Raw genomic sequence first — 20,642 nt, forward strand, 5'->3', positions numbered from 1 at the left:
GGGGAACAGAGGACAAGGTCTACATGTGGCCTCCTCCCTGGGGGACGGACAGCGGAGAAGTGGGTGAGGGAGATATTGGATGGGGTAAGATATGATAACATAATAATAAATTATAAATGATCAGGGGCTCGGGGGGAAGGGGGAGCGAGAAGGGAGGGGGGAAAATGAGCTGACACCAAGGGCTCAAGTGGAAAGTGGGTGTTGTAAGAATGATGAAGTCAATATACGTACTAATGTGCAGAATAATGTTGCAGAATACTCAATTCAACTTCTCACAGTCTTTGTGTCAACTTGGCTAGGTCAAGATTCTCAGGGGTTTGACAGTTAAGGCCTAATAATTCCCCATAATACAACACAACGTAGTATTCAGCTTTGTAATGGCATGTGCTATGAACAGCCAATCAGTTGTAAGAAGATCAGAATGAAAGCCCCTTACTCAGGTCAACGTTCTGATGCAGCCCATATGCCCTAAGGCTGCTTCCTCAAGGGTGTGGTCTACTCTCTATACAAGAGGACTCTGTAGCAAAGCATGCTTGCTTTTTGCTGGGTCCAGATCTTGCACCTGGCTCCTCAACCTCTAGTTCTTTGCCTGCCGTACTGTCTGCTGACCCTTGGAGCCACCGTGGACCAGTCATCTGACCTGCTGCCTGACCTGTTGAGCTTGGATTCTTTCGCCTTTCCATTCACAAGCCTGCTCTGCTGATCTTGGGTTCCTCTACCTCTGCAGCCACTCGCTGGTGGCGCTCACACGGCCCTTGGGTTCATCAGCCCTTGAAACTACTGGGGGCAGCAGAAGCCTCCAGCTTAGCATCTGACCCACAGGCTTGGAAACTACCTGGGCTTGGACTGGACTAGCTTAGTTCTAAATTATGTAAGCCATTTTATTGATCTCTCTCTCTCTCTCCCCCAGCACCAAGAACAACTCCTTGTGAATTCCTTCCATCATGATTCAAAAGTCGCTCAAATATCCCAGAAGCAAAATCTTAACAAAGCAAAAGTCCTGCACAGAAAACAAGCCTATTGCCTTGAAGTCCACAGCAACTCATGGAGAGGTGCTTGGGCAAATGGTTTGAGCTCAAAAGTCAAGCTAAAAGAATTTCCAGCCCACCCAGAGCTGCCGAGGAAGGGATCCCTGGTGGCCTGCTTCAGGAAAGAAGACAGTTCAGAAAATTCACCAGGCAGCTCCACTCTGCAACCCGTGGGGCCACCATGTTGGCACCACATATTCCAGCTCTTCCTACAAATCAACTGGTTCATCGCACCTTGAGTTTCTGGAATTAAGTCCTCTGGTCTACACACCTGTGTGACTGACATAGAGAGTTAGAGAGAGTTCAGTTCTCAGAGGTTGCAAGTCCTAACGGGGAGTGTGTGCATTTTTCTTGCAACCTGTGCATAAGTCTAATGGCGATAAAGGGTGTGCATCCACAGCCATGTACCTGTGAGCTAAGAGTGTGGCTCCTCCACGCCCACCATCCGAGGGAGGCCTCGCAACACGCGCGGAGCTGGCCAGCAGCCCAACCTGCAGACCACTGTGCTTCCCCGGTGCTTGTAGGTGGAACTTTAGTTCTGCCCCTAACAATGCTGTGTAATTAACCATAATTTTAACACTGAAGTTAGCAGTAAATTAATGCTTTAGCACGTTTTTCTAATTGAAACGATTAAGAGAAAGCTAATTAATTTACAAACTCTACATAGTGAATCACTCTGTCTATGATTAATTGTGTCTACTTTTGGTTCTATACATGAGCAGCTTTAAAAAAAATTCTAAACACACAATAAGTACCAGATAATTTTTATCAGCCCTGCAAGCAATGTAGGGCATTTTTCAAAACCAACTCACACGGTTTTCCTTTTCCGTCTCACATGTCAAACAACTTCCCATCACCCAGGGACCCATTTAGACTGCTACATTTTCTTCTCTTTGCTTTGACCGGCAGTAGCAGTCTACTGTTAATTTTCAGGAAAATGATTTGGGGTTAAGCATCTTATTTTAAAGTATTTGCTTACATGTTGCCTTGGTTCTTTCTTTGTCAGCATTCCATCCCATAATTACCATCTCAATACAAGCCCTTAGTATTCCAGCCTGAACTCTATGAGAAGTCTTCAAAATGTTCACGGAAAATGCCTGCTATGAAAAAAATACTGCATACATTTTGATATTTTTCTGCACTAAGTTAAACTCACATTGACTTGTTATAATGTGTCTCAAGGATCTAGTTTGGGGTCCTTAGAAGGATCTGGCATCAGTTTGCACAGAGCCTGGTTGAGAGCAGCATGGATTTTGCTAAAATTGAAGCAAGAACAAACTTCACATTTATGGTGAGGCTTGGTGGGAGAATGGTGACATTGTTGATGCTTTATGAACAGTCTACAGGGGACTGTGCTACAAAGAAACGAACAGCTTCCAATGGATAGTTTGTCTTAAGAAGGGCCAAGAAAGGTGAAGATGAAGCTTGCAATGGCAGATCATCCTTCAGTTTTTGAGGAAACAAATAATCTGGTCTGTGCCTTTATCAAAGAAGCTAGACAATTAACAGCAGAAACAACAGCCAGCACCATTGACGTCTTAACTCATGTCACTTCCTCGATCCTGACTGAAAAATTAAAGTGGAGCAAACTTTCTAGTTCATGGATGCCCAAACTGCTGTGCCCAGATCAGGTTCAAATGAGTGCCAAGTTGTCAATGGGATTTTTAGATAAGTGGGACCAAGATCCTGAAGCATTTCTTGAAAGACTCGTAAGAGAAGATGAACCACCGTTACCCGTACCATGCAGAAAACAAAGCACAATCTAAGCAATGGTCCCCCAGGGGTGGGAGTGGTCCAGCCAGAGCAAATGCAGACTGGGCAAGAGCAAAGGTCAAGGTAACAATTTGGGGGCAATGCCCAGGCATTTGATGACTTTCTGGAGGGCCAAAGAATGGCCCTCCATCTGCTTGAGAGCAAGTACCATCTGCTTATTACCAGAGGGTTCTGAGAAAGTTAGCACAACTTTTAGCAGAAGAGTGCCTGGGAAAGTGTTACCAGAGAGTTTGCTGCCACCATAACAAAGCTCCTCATTCTTCTCATCAGACAAGAGCTCATGACACAGAGTTCTGATGAGGGATCATAGGCATCCACCTTACAGCCCTGATTTGTCTCCTGATGTCTTATTGTTTGCTAATCTTAAAAAAAATCTTTATAGGATACCCCTTATCTTCAGTTACTAATGTAGAGAAGATAACTGCCTGGACTCGGTTAAATTCCCAGGACCTTCTGCTCTTCAGGGATGAACTAAGTGGCTGGTATCACTACTTACAAGAATATCTCGACCTTGATGGAGCTTATGTTGAGAAACAGAGTGTACAGTTTTCAGTTCTATCTTGTAATTCTATTTTCCACCCACCTTCTGAGGTCCACTCAGACTGCACCAATCTTGGTGGTTGGGTGCCATCAAATTAGCGCTGACTCATAGAGACCCGATGTATAGTAGGAAGAAATTCTCCCTGTACTGCACCTGCACCCTGCACTGTCTCCAGCAAAATAACTAATGTATTGAACACAGCAAGCATTTGTCATCCTTACGACTGATCTCATACTGGAGTCCACTGTTGCAGCCACTGTGTCAATCGATCTTGATCGGGCTGTTATTGTTCTCACTGTCCCTCCGCTTTACCAAGCATGAGATCTTCTCCAGAGCCCGGTGTCCCTGACAAGATGGCAAAAGTCTGTGAGAGGAAGTCTCTCAGGTCTTCCCTCGAAGGAGCACTCTGGCTGCATTTCTTCTTAGACAGATTTGTTTGTTCTTTTGGTCGTCCGTGGTGCTTTCAATGTCCTTCCCCAGCGCCCAGCCCAGATGCACCGATTCTTCTTCAGTCTTCCTCATTGGTCAGTGCCGAGCTTGCACCCGCCTAGGAAGCGACTGAGAGACCGTGGCTGGAGTCCGAAGCATCCGAGTCCTCAAAGGGCCATCCTTGCTCTTCAACACTTTAATGAGGTCTTGTGCAGTAGCTTCACCCAACGAATGTATCGTTTGAATTCTTGACTGCTGCTTCCATGCACATTGGTTGTGGATTTAAGGGATACAAAATCTGTAACAATTCCAATCCTTTCTTCATTTGTCACAATGTTGCCTATTGGTCCAGTTGTGAGGGTTTTGCTTTTCTCGACATTGAGTTGTAATCCATACTGAAGGCTGCAATCCCTGATCTCCATTGGCAAGGGCTTCAAGTCTACCACATTTTCAGCAAGCAAGGTTGTACCATCTGCACATCAGAAGTTGTTAGTAAGCCTTCCTCCAATCCTGGTGCCATTCTTGTTCATATGAGCCACTTCTCTGACGACTTGCTCAGCACGCAGATTGAAAAAGTATGGTGAGAAGATACAACCCTGACACCTTTCCTGATTTTAAACCAAGCAGTATTCCCTTGTTTTGTTCACACAACTGCCTCTTGATCCATGTACAGGTTCTGTACTAATCTTTACACAAGTCTAATTTCAGTCTCTTCTTTCTAAATCAGTCCCCTTGCTGTCTCCAGTAAATAATTAATGTACTGAACACAACAAGCATTTATCAGACACCTACTAATGAGCCTGGGACTATTTTAAGTGCTGGGTCTTCAAAGGTAAGCAAAGCAGATGACAATCCCTGTGAAGACAGCTAAACAAGAAAGCAACATGTCTAAGGAGAGCACGTCTTGTCATTGCTAGTTGCTGAGGAGCTGGTTCCAGCTTGTGTGGACCTTGACATTCAAGAGAAGGTGTTGCCTGGTACTGCCACCTTCACAGTTGTTGGTGTGCTGGGCTCTGGTGGTGTCGCTACATGCTCATTCAGCATGTGGGACAGTGATGAATTCAAGGGGGAAATCAAAGCAGAGAGAGAGGCTGAGGATTGCTCCAGGGAGGTGCATGCAGCAGGGGGCGGGGGGTGGGGGGCAGAGATTGAGCAGAGTGGTCCCTCCTGGGCAGACAGGTGTGCTGGGTGTGGTGGAGTGAACTGTCTTAATACCCAAGTCTCTGTAACTCCCAGCAGATGATTGGTGGGACTATGCAAATACGGTGTGTGCACCGCTCATTGAGGGGATGGATCAATTTTTGTTACCATCCCAGGAGTTGAAGCAGCCTCAGAACAAAGAGAAATCCTGAAGGCCTGGAAGGGCATGTTCAAGGTCTTTGAAGAGGCGAAGGCCTCAGGGATGAGATGTACCCGAGATGGAGGCTCTGGAACTCAGGAGAGTTGCATGGAGGCCATGGGGTATCTTCTCCTCATCTGGCCTGAGACATAGAACTGTGGACAGAGCAAAACCTGGGCCGGCTTCCTGGCCCATGGAGGCAAAACAAAGGGGTCAAGGGGCTGAGGCATGGAGGAGTGGGAAGAGGCTTGAGTATCAGTGACTGAGAGACCGAGAGGCAGAGGGCGAGACTGGGCACCTGGCTGAGGAGACCAAGACTTATACCCTAACTTGTGACTGATCCTGACTTGTGCTAATCTCTTGACATCCATAATAAGCCCCCTCAATTATGAGTATTGTCTCTGAATTCTGTGTAGTCACTGCAGTGAATGATCAAATCCAACATAGATGCAGAGTGGGGTGGGAGGAAGGGCTGGCGTCAGAATAGCTAAGGAAGGATGGAGCAAGGAGCATGTCTGCCCCTGCCTCATGGGAGTAGGGAGGCCAGAGGAGGTCACATGTGGCCCCCACTATTGTGTATTGCATGGGAGCCAGTCAGTTTCATGACACAAGGCGTGTGATGGGGCAGGTGCCTGACAGCGAGGCGGTGACGAAGGTGTGGCTTAGGCTCCGGAGGACCTACTGAAAACTGTCTGCGCTGAGTAGAACCACAGGCAGTTTTCTGGAGCCGGAGGTGGGTGGGGACTTGAAAGAGGGTCGCGCTGGCTGCTGAGATGAGCATGCGCATGGGCACGGAAGGGCCAGCTGTGGTCAGGGAGGATGGTGGGCTTGAACCAGCATGACAGGACAGGGGCAGATGGACCAGATGAGGGGTGCCAGAGAAGGGGCATAAGGGGGCTCCAGGCTCAGCACTGGGAGGGTGTGCCCACTCATTGCTCTAGACTCTGAGAGGACAAATTCTTTTACTGGATGGCAAATCTCTTCTACCCACGTAACAACTAATTGCCTTAGTTCAAATCTCACTTTCGCTGAGAATCCTAATTGATCTCACGCTATTGTCAACACTCGATTAAACTGCACTCCTTCAGGCAATTGGCTGGGTTTATAGTGTGATTTTGTCCTCATTACAATAGTTCCCGAGTTTTCTAATGGGAAAACAGAGAGAGAGAGAAAGAAAGAAACAGATGCTTCACCTACTATGTCCATAGTTATATCCATATCCAGCTCTTTGTATACACACAGTATGTACATACACATATTCACTGCCATTGAGTCAATGCTGACCCACTATCACTTCCCAAGACTGTAACTGTTTAGGGGGGTAGGAAGCCCAGTCTTTCATACACACGCGCACACACACACCTAATGTGTGTTTGTGCCTTTGTGTCTGTTCTGATTACATGCCACAGAGCCACTCACTGCCCAGTCCTGCCCCATCCTCCCAACTGTTACGTTTGAGCCCATCACTCATGGCTTCTGGGTCAATTCGTCTCCTTGAGGGTCTCCCTCTTCTTTATCTCTCTGTTTTACCAAGCATGGTGTCTCTTCCAAGAACTGGTCTCTTCTGCACAACATTTTCAAAGTGTGTGAGATGAAGTCCCCGCATCCTCGGTTCAAAGGCGCAACCTGATTGCACTTCTTCCAAGACAGAGATGTTATTCTTCTAGCAGTCTTCAGCATGTTCAACATTCTTAGCCCACGCTATAATCTGCAGACATGGATTTGTCCGTGGTCTTCTTTATTCATTGTCCAACTTTCCAACGTATTTGAGGCAATGGAAAATGCCATGGCTTTGGTCAGGTGCACCTTTGTCCTCCTCCAAGTGACACGTCCATTCTTCAACACCTTATAGAGGTCTTGTCCCAATTTGCCCAATGGACTATGTTGTGGGGCTCTTGATGGCTACATCCACGAGCACGGTGTGGATCCAAGCAAAATGAAAACCTGGACTTCAGTCTTTTCTCTGCGTTGTAATCCACACTAACGTCTACAGCTTGGGATTTCCATCAGCAAGTGCCGCCAGACCTCTTCCTGCTCAGCAAGGAAAGTGGTGTCACCTGCATATCAAAGGTTGCTAACAAGTCTTCCTCCAACCCTGATGCTGAATGGAATCAGCATGGCATATAGGTTTTTCATCCTATATCTTCTCCCTGAATTTTATCCAGTTTATGTCCTTCCGATCATGGCCCCTCCAAGACAGTGGCATCTACTATCATGACTCCATCAAGGTCATTGCAGACATAGCCAGGGGCGGGGGTGATTAAATGTTTGGTTTACTTGACACAGCTCTGTTCCCTTCACCCCACCCCCCACCAGACACAGAATGGATAGACTCACTTTGTTCCTGAAAAGTTCGGAACAGTTGGTTAGCTTCCTCCTGGGGCAGCCCCTAGAGCACACTCCTGAGCAAGGAAAGACACTGTTGTGTGTATTATTGGTTTGTCTCTAAAGCTGGTTGTTTCTTCGTAAAGATAAGGTCTTCCTGTGCACAGCAAATGAGTCGAACCTGACGCTGTTAATTAAATACCCCTGCACACACGCTGGGAGTCTGTTTTTAACTTTCTCTTCCTTACTTTCTTGCCAATAAAAGTAAAAAAACAAAATCTAAGGGCTTGGTTTAGAAACATCCTGTACATAAAAAAATATGCACCACGTGATCCAAGCTCTGGGATAAAACTCATTAACTTACTATTAGAAAGTTACTAAATTACTTCCTAGCTTTATTACAAAATGCAAAAAAAAATAATGTTGCTTTAAAGGATAATTGGCTTTTTCATTAAAATGTGAAAAAGAGACCAGCTTGAGGAAGAAGAAGCCCTTTCTTAAAGACACGTGGGATTCCGTCGTCATTACTCCTCTGGATTCCTCGTGCTGGAATTCCTCTCAAGTCTGTGGACGAGAATGAGAGCCAACGGGGAGAGTGCTTGCCGGACCTCCAGGAAGCGACAGCGGGGTGCTCATGACGTGCTAACCTACCTCCTTTGAGGCTGACCTAGGAAAGGTAGCCAACAAATGAGAAATGTTAGGGGCTCTGTAGCCATCTAGACGCACGGCCAGTGTCCACAATGTCTACTTGGCATGGTTTCAGGGCACTGAAACGCAACCGCCTCCTCTCTCCTTAATGTGCTTTAACTTGTGAGCCTGTGACTTGTGAAAGGTAAACACAAAGTAACAAAGGCCCACGTGTTGTGGTGAAATCTTTTGCAGAACGCACCATCCTTGCCTGGCAAGGAAATATGAACTTACGGGTGTGGTTTGCAAACGATGGAAACAAACCTTGGGAGATTTGTCCTGCTCGTTCTCTTTTGTGTTGATGTCAGCTGCAAATTTACTTTGGGGGGTGGTGGTGTACGATGACAATTTTATCTTGACATAATCTCTGGTTTCTACAAACACACGCTGGGTGAAAAAATCAAATCTTGAGTCTAGTTTAAGGGGTGAGCTTTCTTACACCTCCCTTGTCCAGCATCTCTGTGATTGTGACGAGATGAGCCTGGTGGGCCGTGGATTGTTCCTGAGAAGACTGGGTGAAGTCCTGGCCATGGGACCTGTGAACATGAGTCTGTTTGGAAATAGGGCCTTTGACGATGGCACATGTGAAATTCACATGAAGTCACACAGACATAGGATGGTGTCTCCAGAAAGGGGAGGACAGTTATGGGGACAGAAGTCAAGTGGGCTGAGTGTTTGCACCACCCAAGGCCTCCCAAAGAGACCCCAGGGAGAGCCTGCTGCCTCCTTAGATGGACACGACTCATGTGCTCCAGAACACCCCCACAGCTGGGGCAAGTGCAGACACCCCAAGCCTATCACAGACCCTTTGAATCGGGACATCGACCCTGAACTTTGCATTTTGACGCATCACTCAGGTGCTTTCCAACTGACAGAAAGTTAAGAACCACCGGTTTGCATATCAGCAAAGGAGTGGACAATGTATAGGATGAGAGGAATATTTGGGGAACCGACTGAAGAGGCTTCAAAAAGTTCATGAGAAATTTCATTTGCTTTCATTTTCCGTGGACTTTTTGAAGGCCCATTAGACATCTGATACGAATCTAATATCATTTATATAAGCATCTACAACTTAATCACAAAAGGACAACCCAATCAAAACAGGGGCCGAGGACCTGAATGGGCATTTTGCTCAATAAGTGAGCCGCAAGCACAGGAAAGGACATCAGAGTCACTGGATGACTTCAATGACCAATCCTTTCCCTGTGCTGTGGGCCACTTGGATTCTTCTTTGTTGAAAGGTTCGGCCAACTGTCATGCTCAGAATTTAGGTGGGTTGCCTTCTTGTGGCTGGGTCTTTTGTGACCCACTGCCCTGAGTCAACTTTGACCCAAAGTGACTCTTAGGATGGAGCAAAACTGCCCCTGGGGTTTCTGAGACTGCAAGCATTTCTGGGTCAGACTTCAGCATCTTTCTCCCATGAAGTGGCTGGTGGGATCACCTTCTGATTTAGGTTAGAAGCTGAGCACTTTAACGATGGCGCCACCTGAGCACCCCAGGGTTATGCTCACCCCGCTGTCCAGTGGATGCTGACTCGCAGGGACCCTGTAGGACAGAGTAGAACTGTCCCTGGAGTTCTTTGAGACTGCAGCTCTTTACAGGAGTAGAAATACCCATCTTTTCCATGGGGGGCAGCTCTGACCTTGGAGGGAGCAGCCCACTTCCTAACCCCTGAGGCCACAGAGGGGTAAGGGCTTCGGTGGGAAGGGTTCAGGCAAGGGCACTGCCTTGTGCATGTGGAAACTAGGGAGATTTCCTGTCTTGTCACGTCTAGTTTTGCCACAATAAAATGACAGCAGCACTCATGTAGAGAAAACCAAGCCGAACAGAGGTCCCGTAAGACATGAAACTGAAAGGTCAGAGACCGAGGAGGAAAAGATTGACAGAGAAAACATCCCGACCTCCCAGCTGCACCGAGAAGTGAGAAAAGGGTGTGTGTGTTTGGGGGGGTGGATCTCTGGTCTAGACCCCCAGGAGTCTCCCTCCTAGGCTTCTCCCCACCCCACGGGTCCCCTCCCACGAGGACAAGTAAACCAGCTGCAAAGGATGGCTGGTGGGGAAAGTGTCAGTAAATGGAATCCCACTTCTGCCACAGAACTCCCAGCTGTGTGACGGATGCATTTGATGCAGAAGTCCAAAATTCCCAGAGAGACCGCCAGACGGTCTTAGAGGAAATAAACCGACGATGCTCCTGAGAAGCAAGGATGGCAAGACTTTGGCTGGCTGACTTGGACACGCCATTCAGAAAGGCCAAGCCCTGGAGAAGGACATCACACATGGTGAAGTGGAGGCTCAGGGAAGACCAGGGAAGCCCTCCGTGAGAGGGGCCCACAGAGTCACAATCATGTCCTTTCTTCCCCTGGTCTGTAGGCGAGTCCGCTTCTTAGCCAGCACCCCACTTCAAAGGCGTCAGTCCTTCTGTCTGTGTTCTTATACACTGTCCAGATTCCCCCTGTGTTCACGAGGTGACGGAGAACACCGTGGCTGGGGTCAGGAGCTCTGACCACCGGCCACCAAGGACAGTGGCCTGGGGGTGGTTATCCAGGTGGCTCTGCCCCCAAAACAAACACACCATTCCACCAGACAGATCACACCTTCCAGGAAAGTGTCCCGCACAGAATTTTAAAAGATGAAAAGTTTACAAGTGCTAAGAGCCCTGGTGGCATAGTGCTTCCGTGTTGGACTCTAAGCCCAAGGTCAGTGGTTCGATGTCACCAGTGGCTCTGTGTGAGAAAGTGGGGGCTTTCCATTTCCATAAAGAATGACAGTCTCAGAAACCCACAGGGCAGTCCTACCCTGGCTTGGAGGGTGGCTCTGGGCTGGCATGGACTCCGTCCATGGTGGCAAGTTTGGTTTGGGTTTTGAGGAAGTGGCTAGCGCCATTGGGGAATGGTGACAAGACTGAGAAACCCAAAGAAGGCTGGGCCACTTGTTCTTAGAGTCTGTCTTACGATGATGTCACAGAGCTACCCTCCCCACTGCCAACCCTGGGTCCCTTCAACCTTGCTGCTTCCAGCATGGCTTTTCTGTGGCTGCGGACTAGTGGCTGCTCCCATCTGTTGGCCGAGATGACAAGAGACGCTCTGCTCAGCCTCCAAGGTGTCTTGCTGACACTAGGGGACTCCTAGTCCCAGGACGGGCTCTGATCCAGCAAGATTCGTGAGTGACGGCATGCTCCCTGGGAGGGCAGCCGCTACACACTCACCTGGCGCCTTCCCTGAGCTGGGCCACTGTCGCGGAGGGCATTTGTCTGGCCATCCACTCCGATCCATTAGAAAGAAGCAGGGGAGGACGAGAGAGTGGAGGTAGAGGGATGGAGACATTTATTCCAGGAAAAGAAATCCTTCTGCTCTTTTGCACGGTTTCTACTGCTTAAATCCTCCCAGTTTAGTTCTGGGTTGAGTGTGTGTGTGTGAGTGTGTGTGTGTGTGTGTGTGTGTAGGAGGGGGAGGCGAGGGGGGTTGTTGGGGGTGGTTTGTGATTGCTGAGCATAACCGCTCATTTTACTGAGTGTCACTTTTGAAGAGGCGAGTGTTCGGGTGTGGATGAGGTGGTGTGGCTATAAAGCAACAAAATAGATTTCCCCCCATTTCTTCGCAAGGCCCTGCTCGTTATTTTCAACCCCACATCGCGTCTGCAGGGACCGCGGCGGCACTTTATCCTCACAGAGCCCTTTATGGCTTTTAGAAGTTACAAAAGAAGAGAATTAATTGTTTTGAATTTAGTCATTTTGCACTGGGCAAATATTGATTTCTTTCCCAACACCTTTAATTTCTAATGGAGCTTGAAATTAACTTTGGATTTTAATTCTATTTTACTCTGGGTTTGTACGGCAGGGCCATTAATAACGTCGGTGAGGGCTGAGAGCGGTTCTGGGCCCAGCGCCCGCGGTGGAAGTCTGGGCGCTGGGCTGCCCAAGTTTCTGTGTTCTGCTCAGCAAAACTGCTACAATTCTAACTTTACTTTCAACGTCTTCTTTAGCCGAGTTCCAAGCCCCAAGCTCACTGCCACTGAGTTAATTCTGACTCATAGTGACACTATGTGACAGTGTAGCACTGTGTCCGAGGCGGCCCTTCTTTGTGGGGGTGCAGGAGGCCTCCCCCTCCACTCGGGGGAGCAGCTGGCGGTTTTCAGTGGCTGACCTGGAGCTCCGCAGCCCAACGTGTAGCCACTACGTCACCCGGGCCCCTGTCCATAGCACTGAGTGTCCGTTCCGATCCATGGTAGAAAGTCAACATGGGTGACAAACAGACCCAGGCACTTCTTCACTTTGCATTTGGAGGACTGCAGGGGTTTCGCTGAAGACAAGCTCTCTAGTGGGTCCCCTGATGGAGCACGTGGACCGACGAGGAACAGTCTTCAAGCCAGATGCCCTGGCGTCTACACAGACACGTGCTTGCTTCCCGACGGGCTCTTGGTGGCGGGTGATTCTGAAGGAGGCCACCAGACCTTGCTGCTGAGAATCTGGAACCTCGGCTCTTTCTGTAGGCAGCTGAGTGCTTCCCTCCGGGTGTCACTGGAGACCCTCCTAATGCACCGAGCCTTGGGTCTAGGCTCGAAGGTTCTCTTTGCCTCCCTCACCACTGGCCCTACAAGCCCGCCTTCACGCCCTTGATTCTGCAGCAAATGGCCTTACTGAGGTTGATGCTGAAACAAGATTTGGGGAACTGGGTGGTCCAAGCCCTGCCAGGAAGAAGACTGTTGGGCGCCATGTGGGGAATCTACTTTTGGATGAGACACAGCCTAACCCTACAGCCACTGCTCCACCCACCCACATGCCTCTCCCTGGGCCAGCCAGACGACCCTGCTGCAGCTCCGGACACGGAGCCTGCACTCTGCAAGACCAGCCACACACTCATCTACCAAGCACCAACGTTCTACTGATGGCACGCGGGGACGCACAGTATCCCTCCAGGGCCGAGTATGATTTTCCACCGGGTTTCTTCATTACAAACGCACAATGGAAATGCCATTTTCTTAAACTAATCAACAGAGAGACTGCTGGAACCTAAAGGAGCACAGCGTGAGCATTACAGCCGGTGCAGATTAACTTTGTCTTTTTTCATTACCACGTGTGAGATGGATGTTAATCAAATGTCAACCCCAACCTCGTTGCTGGGTAGGGAACCCCAGGAGGTGGGACTGAAGGCCTGGTGGGTGGGCATTGCCTCCAAGGGGACCTGTCTGGAACGACATGCAGGTGACCCGGAGAAAGAGAAGCCCCACTTTGAAGGCAAGTGGGAGTCACTCTAAAGCACTGGGCTTTTCCTTGTTGTCATTTAAAACATATATTTACACGGAAAAGAAATTATGTGGGCTTTAAATGAATACGCCTTCAGCTTTTGCTATGTTTACAGTCTTTCACCATCTAACATATGTTTAAGGTGCAGGGATGGTTTTGCTAATGAACTTTTTCCCTCATTGCCAGTAGCAATTCTAATGCTTCTCAATAAATTTGTCTTCTGTATTGTTTCTGTCCTATAAATCATTCCGTTTCTCTCTGGTTATTTCTAATTTGTTTTGTTACACCCCTACCCCTACCCCACTGCAAACATTGGGAAGGCAGCCAAACTGTTTTGTAAATTAGCTGAAATTATGGTAACCCCACCAGAAAGATGTGTACCTGTGTTTTAGCGACTGCAAAGACATCCAACTGTGTGGATTATGACAAACTACAGATAATATTGAGAATAATGGGAATTCCCAAACACTCTGTCATGCTGATGTAGAACCTGTCCATGAACTGAGAGGCAGCCCTTCAGACACAATAAGGAAGCGAGCCTGGTGTAAAATCAGGGCTGCATTTTCTCATCACACGATTCAAACTGTATGCTGAGCAAATAACCTGAGAAGCTGGATTTTATGAAGAAGAATGTGCCATCAGGCCTGGAGGAAGGCTCATGAGCCACCTGTGATATGCAGATGACACACCTGCTGGCTGGAATCGAGGAAGACTGGAAACACTCGCTGATGAAGGTCGAGGACTGCAGCCTTCAGCACGGATCACAGCGCAGTGTCAAGCAGGCCAAGCTCCTCACAGCTGGACCACAGACACTATGGTGATCAAAGGAGAAAAGACTGAAGGCGCCAAGGATTTCATTTTATTTAGATCCACAATATTGCTCATGGAGGCAGCAGCCAAGGGGTCAAACGGTGGCTTGTATTAGGCAAACGCAATGTACAAGACCTCTTTGAAGTGTGTAAGTGTGAGCGTGGGAGTGAGAGTGTCACTCGGAGGACTGAGGTGCTCCTGGTCCAAGCCCGGAATGTTCAACAGCCTCCTCTGTCTGTAAACGGTGGATGACGAATAAGGAGGAGTGCAGAAGAGTCGATGCAGTTGGATCACGGTGTTGGAAAAAACATTGAAACTACCTTGGAGCGCCAGAAGAACAAACTCATCTTTCTTGGAAAGCGTGCAGCCAGCCTGCTTCTGACAAGGGAGATTCTGTCTCATAGCCACTGGACTTGTATCTGGAGAGAGCAGGCTCTGGAGGAGGACAGCGGGTTTGGTGCCGCAGAGGGTCAGCCAGGAAGAAGGGAGTCTGTCGACGACATGGGATTGCATAGCGCCTGCAACAACAGGCTGGAGCCTGGCCAGGGCTGTGCAGCTGCCATAGGCCTGGGCAGTGTGTCGTTCTGTCACCCACAGGGTGGCTGTGAGCAGGAACCGACCCAAGGGCACCTAAAAACAGCTACCTAACGTCCCTGATGCCATGGCTACTTGTAAGCGCCAACGCACGAGGCGAGAATGCCTATCAGGATGCTGTGCATGTGACTGCATTTATGATCAACTGGCTCTAAGTAAAGATTACTCTCCAGGCTTTCCCCAAATGGTCGATACTGCTTCCTCGAGGCGCAGGCATAATTCAAGGGGACTGCAGAAGCAGATACCTCCACTTTACGTGGAAGAAGGGCTACCACACAAGTGTTTGTGATTGCCAGCAGGATGCCAAGTCATGCTTTTCTGAACAGGTATGTCACATAAGTGTGTGAACCTATGCATCTAGACAATGCCGGTGGACGTTATTCATCACTTGAAGGTCTTAAGACTTGTTTGTCTCAAGACTGTCACCAGCCAGCCACACAATCATGTAAACATTTTCTCAAAATTATCTATCTATCATCCATCTACCGATCCCTCTATCTAATCTATCCATCCACCCATCACCCATCTACTTGTCCAACTCCCACCTGTCTGTGTAAATGGACATGATCCGAAAGCTTGCTTTCTGGGTCTGGGTTCTGCACATGGCTTGTCCTCTGACCTCTGGTCCGTTGGACTCCATTCAGTAGGCTGCAGTATTGTGTGCTAATCCTGGGAGTACGCAAGGGCCTGCCATCGGATGGACTGACTTGGCTTCATTGTTATCTACAGCCTAATGCCTCTTATCTTCATACAGATCACGGGTTCTTCAGCCCCTGCAGCCATGAGAGTCAGGGGAAGCTTCCAGCCTAACTTCTGACCCATGGACTTGGACTTGATCTCTTCTACAACTGTGTGAGCCATTTTCTCGATATAAATTTCTCTCTGTATAAACTTACCTACAGAGAGATTTTGGTTCTCTAGAGAACCCAGCCTAAGACTCTATCTATCTATCATCACCTATTGGTATGTCCATCCATATGTCCATCTATTCATTTACCCACCCAGCTACCTCCTGAAAAAGAAAAACGAGCAGCCATACACCCATTGCCATTGAGTGAATTCTGACTATTCTTACTTGCTGATCTCTCCCTACCTCCCTCTGTCCCTCCAGTCTTGCCTCCCTCTTTCTCATCCCCCTTCTTTCCTTCATCCACCCAGCTGTCCATCCATCCATCATTCCAACCATTCACCTCTCTCTACATTCCATCAGTCCTGTTTCTCTCAACACCTTGGTCGAAGAAAGTCAGGCAGGGGACAGTGTTGCTGCCACGTCCCTTGGTGAGAAGGACCCTGTGTCACCAGCCTGTGAGAGCCTGTGGGCGAGAAGCTGGCAGGTCCTCCACCCCTGCACTCTGTCACCTTCATGACCCAGGGGTGCCATGGCTGTGTTCCCCCTGCTTCCTGTAGCACTGCCCTACCTTGTGTTACAGCAGCTATCCCCGACCCCCTCAGCACCTGCTCCCTCAGAGATGAGCCGAGCTGCAGCTGGGCTGGCTGCTGACCCTCACTCGCTGCTCCGTATACCTGGAGTTGGATACCTGGCCAGGTGTGCCTGCTGTTCTTGCCGCCATACCTGCGCTGCCACCATCACCACTTTCTATTCCTCGCCCGCTCCTTCCCATCTTCTGTCTACATTTCTTCTTTTGTCAGTCTGTGTGTCTCTGCCTTCGCTCATCCTCTGGTCCAGCTCAGAATGACTGAGTGCTGGCGGGCGCTGCCCTGTCCATGTCCACAGGGGAGTGAGGTGGAGGAGGGAGGCATCATGCGAGGATCCCAAAGAGTCGAAGCAGCTCCACACTCATCCGGGGACAGGCGCCCTAGGATGAAAATCTACAACAGGAGGTGTGACCCAGTCACAGGGATGTGGAAGGGTCCCCTCATAGCATGGCAGTGTGGAGAGGGAGCTCACACAGGGGTGGATCATGGGAAATGAGGAGGCGGTGGGGTGGGCGGAGAGAAGCCACGCTGCACACAGAGGCCCCGAATAGAGCAGATGCAGCTAAGGATGGGGGCTGCCCTCACTACCTGTCTGTCCCCCTCGGGGCCCAAGGCTGGGGTCTGTCCTCTGAGTCCACCCCGGCTCCAGGTTCCCGTGTCCGTTAAACAGAAACGCCCGGCACGGTTCTCAGAGGCATTGACTGTCCAGACAGTGATCCACTTTCTTCTGAGGGTGAGCAGGGCTTTCAGTTAGCAGCTGATCACAGTGTCCACCTTGGCCCTGCTCAGGGACGTCCGAGTGGCTGGGGCATGCTAGCTAGTCCAGCTAGGTGTGCTAACCCAAGGCAAGTGTGGCCACAAAGGGGTGGTGGTTAGTGGACCATAGACCACACTGGCCAGGCGGTTGGAAGCCCTGGTGCCCTTCCTGTGTGCGGATGAGATGCACAGTCAAGTCGGCCTTATGGACATGGAACTTGAGGGTGGCACATGGTCCCTTTGCATGTCCACTCTCCCTGACGCTGCTCGCGGGGATACCAGCTTGGTGTTTGTGTGGCTGTGTCTGAATTCAGAAATTACCAGCCCCCAAGCTAGGATATACCTGGGAAGCCATTCCGGCTCCCTTCCTCACCCTGAGGATACTCATGCCTCCACTCCTGAGCAAGGCGAGACTCTCTCCTGGGAAAGAAAGATCTGGAAGACCATTTCTTTCCTCTCCATAGGAAGATGTGGCATGTAGTCATTGAATTCCCACCCTCAAGCATTGCCCCTCCTCATCAGACACCTCAACAGTTTCTTTGCTCCTGTGTGTGTGTGTGTGTGTGTGTGTTTGTTTAATTGCAACATGTTTTCATATTATCCAGGGTGTCTTAGGGCATCCCGTGAAGTTCCTGTAAGGATGCGAGGATGGTCAAGGCCCAAGAGAAGCCGGCAGGTGATCCAGGAAGAACTTCAGCTTCAGGCCTGGGGTGATGGGGTGGGGCTCTCTGAGTTTAATTAGTACCCTGCTGGTGGGCAGATGGAGGTCCATGCTAGGCCTGGCCGGGTCCATAGCATTCAAGACACCAGGTGTGGTAGTTATGTAACCTAGTGCCGGCCTGAGGATAGTAAGGGTGAAGGGGTGGATCTAGCCTGTCAGTGAGGTCACAGCCCGATGAAGCTTCCCTGTGGGCGGGGCCTCCTCACGGGCATTCTGGGAACTTCCTTTTCTATCTCCTGGGAGGTGGCCCACATTCTCTCTCTGTTACACATTCCTGTGGACTAGCCAAATGGAAACCCATGCTGAGAGGCTCCCACTGCCGATGGATCCACAACACTTTGCACCCGCTGGCCTGCGATCTTCCCGCATCGGCATTATTGCAAGTGGCTAAGTGAGTCTGAAGAGGAATTTATGGACTAGTATTAAACATATGGGTTAATATCGGACTGACGAACTTGATCTGGGCTGAGCTGGGATGTTTTCTCAATATACAATTGCTCTTCCATATAAAGCTCTCTCGTACACACATATGAGTGTCTCTGGATTTGTTTCTCTAGTCAACCCGGCCTCACACACCAGGGCTCTGCTCCTCCCTGAGCAGCCTGCAGTGACCGGGATGCTCAAGACTGCTCTGCACGCTCAGTAATTCCCATTAGCACTGCATTGCACTCACTCACTCACTCACTCACTCACTCACTCACTCACTCACTGACTGCCATCAAGCTGCTGCTGACTCACAGTGACGCAGGAGGACAGGGTAGAACTGCTCCCATGGGATTCTGATGCAGCAACTCTTTAGGAGAGTAGAAAGCCCATCTGCCTCCCTCAGAGAGGGGGCGGTTAGCATTCTTGTTTAAAGACTATTGTTTGCCACACTGGCCATCCCATCACACTCCATGCCACCAGGGGCACTGCGGGACGTGCTTTTACAAACCACCAGCCTGCACAGACATGGTCTTGGCACCAGAGCCAGGCCACCATTAGGAATCCAACCTCCATCGTTTGGGGTGCTGGCCCCTCTGTGGAGCTAGCTCAGTGGACAGTGGACAGAGCATTTACTCAGTGGCACTGGGGCATACAGACCATCCCCTGGCCCCCCCACCCCAACTCTGATCACGCAGCTGCCACAGACAGGTGTCCTGCGGTGGGGCATGAGAGGGGTGGTACTCACGGTTGTGGCAGGTGGCCCCACTGTAGCCGGTGTCGTCACAGGTGCACTTGAAGCTGTCCCACGTCTGTGAGCACTTGCCCCCATGTTCACAGTGATTGGGCTCACACCTGCCAGAGAGACACAAACAACCCACACAAATGAGGTTGACCAGCAGCCAACTCCAGCTCATCCCAGCCATCCATCAGCGCAGCACTGGCTGGCCAATCCAAGGCCATTAATCCTTGTTCATTTAAGCAGATTACCGTGACCCCTGATGGGAAGGGCCGGCTGCTCAGGGGGACCCCCTCTCAGTCCAGGCTGGCGGGCTCCTTGGTGAGTGGGTAGCCAACACTGCAGGGTGGACGGGGCGCAGACCAGCCCATCCGACGTGCAGGTCCCTCTCCTCGTCTGAGGTGGCAGTGCAGTTATCTTCCTCAGCCTCCAGGACCAGACTGGGTCACCAGGGTGTCAACCCCCCTGAGGTTGTGAAATGGCACCATGGGAGGGCAGGGAAAGGACAACCCCCAACCCCAGTCTCACTGGCTCCCAACCCCCCCCACCCACAGTGGACCATCGAGACGGAGGCTGACAGTGGCAGCGCCAGAGCACAGGGACAGGCACGGCCGAGTCTGGGTCTGGGTTGTTCCGGGGAGAGGACAGTGCGTCTGAGTTTGACCTTCCTGACCCTCAGCGCTCTCAGTGAAAAGCAAGGTGGGTCTGAGGGCCTTCGCTCAGTGCTGGGGAACATAGGATGGGAAGACGCGGGGTCCTCTGCGATTTGTGAAGGCCTGGTTCACCCCTGACCCTGTGCTTCCCAGCTTGGGGGGCAAGGCTCACAAAGCAAGTAACATGGAGCAAACAGAGATGGGCACAGCCAGCATTCCCCAAAGCTCTCAGGCGCAGGGCACAGCTGGTGGGACCCCTATAAAGAGTGAGATTCATGTGGTACTGTGTGGGGTCACAGGCAGGAGATTCTAGGAGAGCTTTCCACAGGGAGCCCCGAATGGTGACCCCCCTACCCCTGAGTCCTGTTCTTGTTCACTGTCAGCTGTACTGGGGGCCACTGTTAGCAGGCACGATGCCTGGGGTGGACCCCTGAGCCTACAGGGGGTGCTGTCCCTCCACACCCCCTCAGAGACACTATGTCATGCCCCTAGCCAGGACTCACTGAGCATTTGCTGGGTGTACAGCATGGGACACAGAAGGGTTAAGATTCCCTCACTGAAAGTAGAAGGAAATAGAGGAAAGAACTATGAAGCAAAAGACATTTATAGAAGTATACATATAAACATGCATATATGTAAACATATTAATAAATAATGATCAGGATATAGGTCTATGTGCATATATTTATATGTTAAATATCAAGGTAGCAAATGGACATTGGGTCACTACTCAAGTCCTCCCTCAGCACAAGAACACTTTGCTCTAATAACGTGGCATTCTGTGATTCTCACCTTTCTGACATGATTGTTGAAGTCAAAATGGGTGCATAAGCAAATGTGGTGAAGAAAGCTGATGGTACCCGGCTATTAGAAGATAGAGCATCTGGGTCCTACAGACTTGAAGTTAAACAAGTGGCCATCTAGCAGTAAAGCAACAAAGCCCACATGGAAGAAATGCAACAGCCTGTGTGATTGTGTGGTCACAAGGTGTCTATGGGATCAGGTATCAGGCAGCAAAAGAACCCAAACAAACAAATATATATCAATACAAATGAGGGGGGTTGGAGTGGAGACCCAAAGCCCCTTTGTAGACAATTTGGCATCTCCTCACAGATGGGCAACAAGGAAGGGATGAGCCAGTCAGG

At 49.9% G+C, this 20,642-nt stretch overlaps 1 protein-coding gene across 1 annotated transcript in view; it reads right to left on the reverse strand.

Annotated features, from left to right (window-relative positions):
• LOC105979627 (contactin-associated protein-like 2) overlaps nucleotides 1-20,642 on the reverse strand; it is a 614,985-nt gene that overhangs the window by 51,742 nt on the left and 542,601 nt on the right. The window contains exon 11 of the mRNA XM_045288903.1: nucleotides 18,854-18,960. Coding sequence (XP_045144838.1) covers nucleotides 18,854-18,960 — 107 coding nt within the window. The remainder of the gene's footprint in view (nucleotides 1-18,853; nucleotides 18,961-20,642) is intronic.

Source organism: Echinops telfairi, unplaced genomic scaffold, assembly GCF_000313985.2.
Source record: "Echinops telfairi isolate 266 unplaced genomic scaffold, ASM31398v2 ScPeMD7_23;HRSCAF=83, whole genome shotgun sequence".
Taxonomy (NCBI): Eukaryota; Metazoa; Chordata; class Mammalia; order Afrosoricida; family Tenrecidae; genus Echinops; species Echinops telfairi.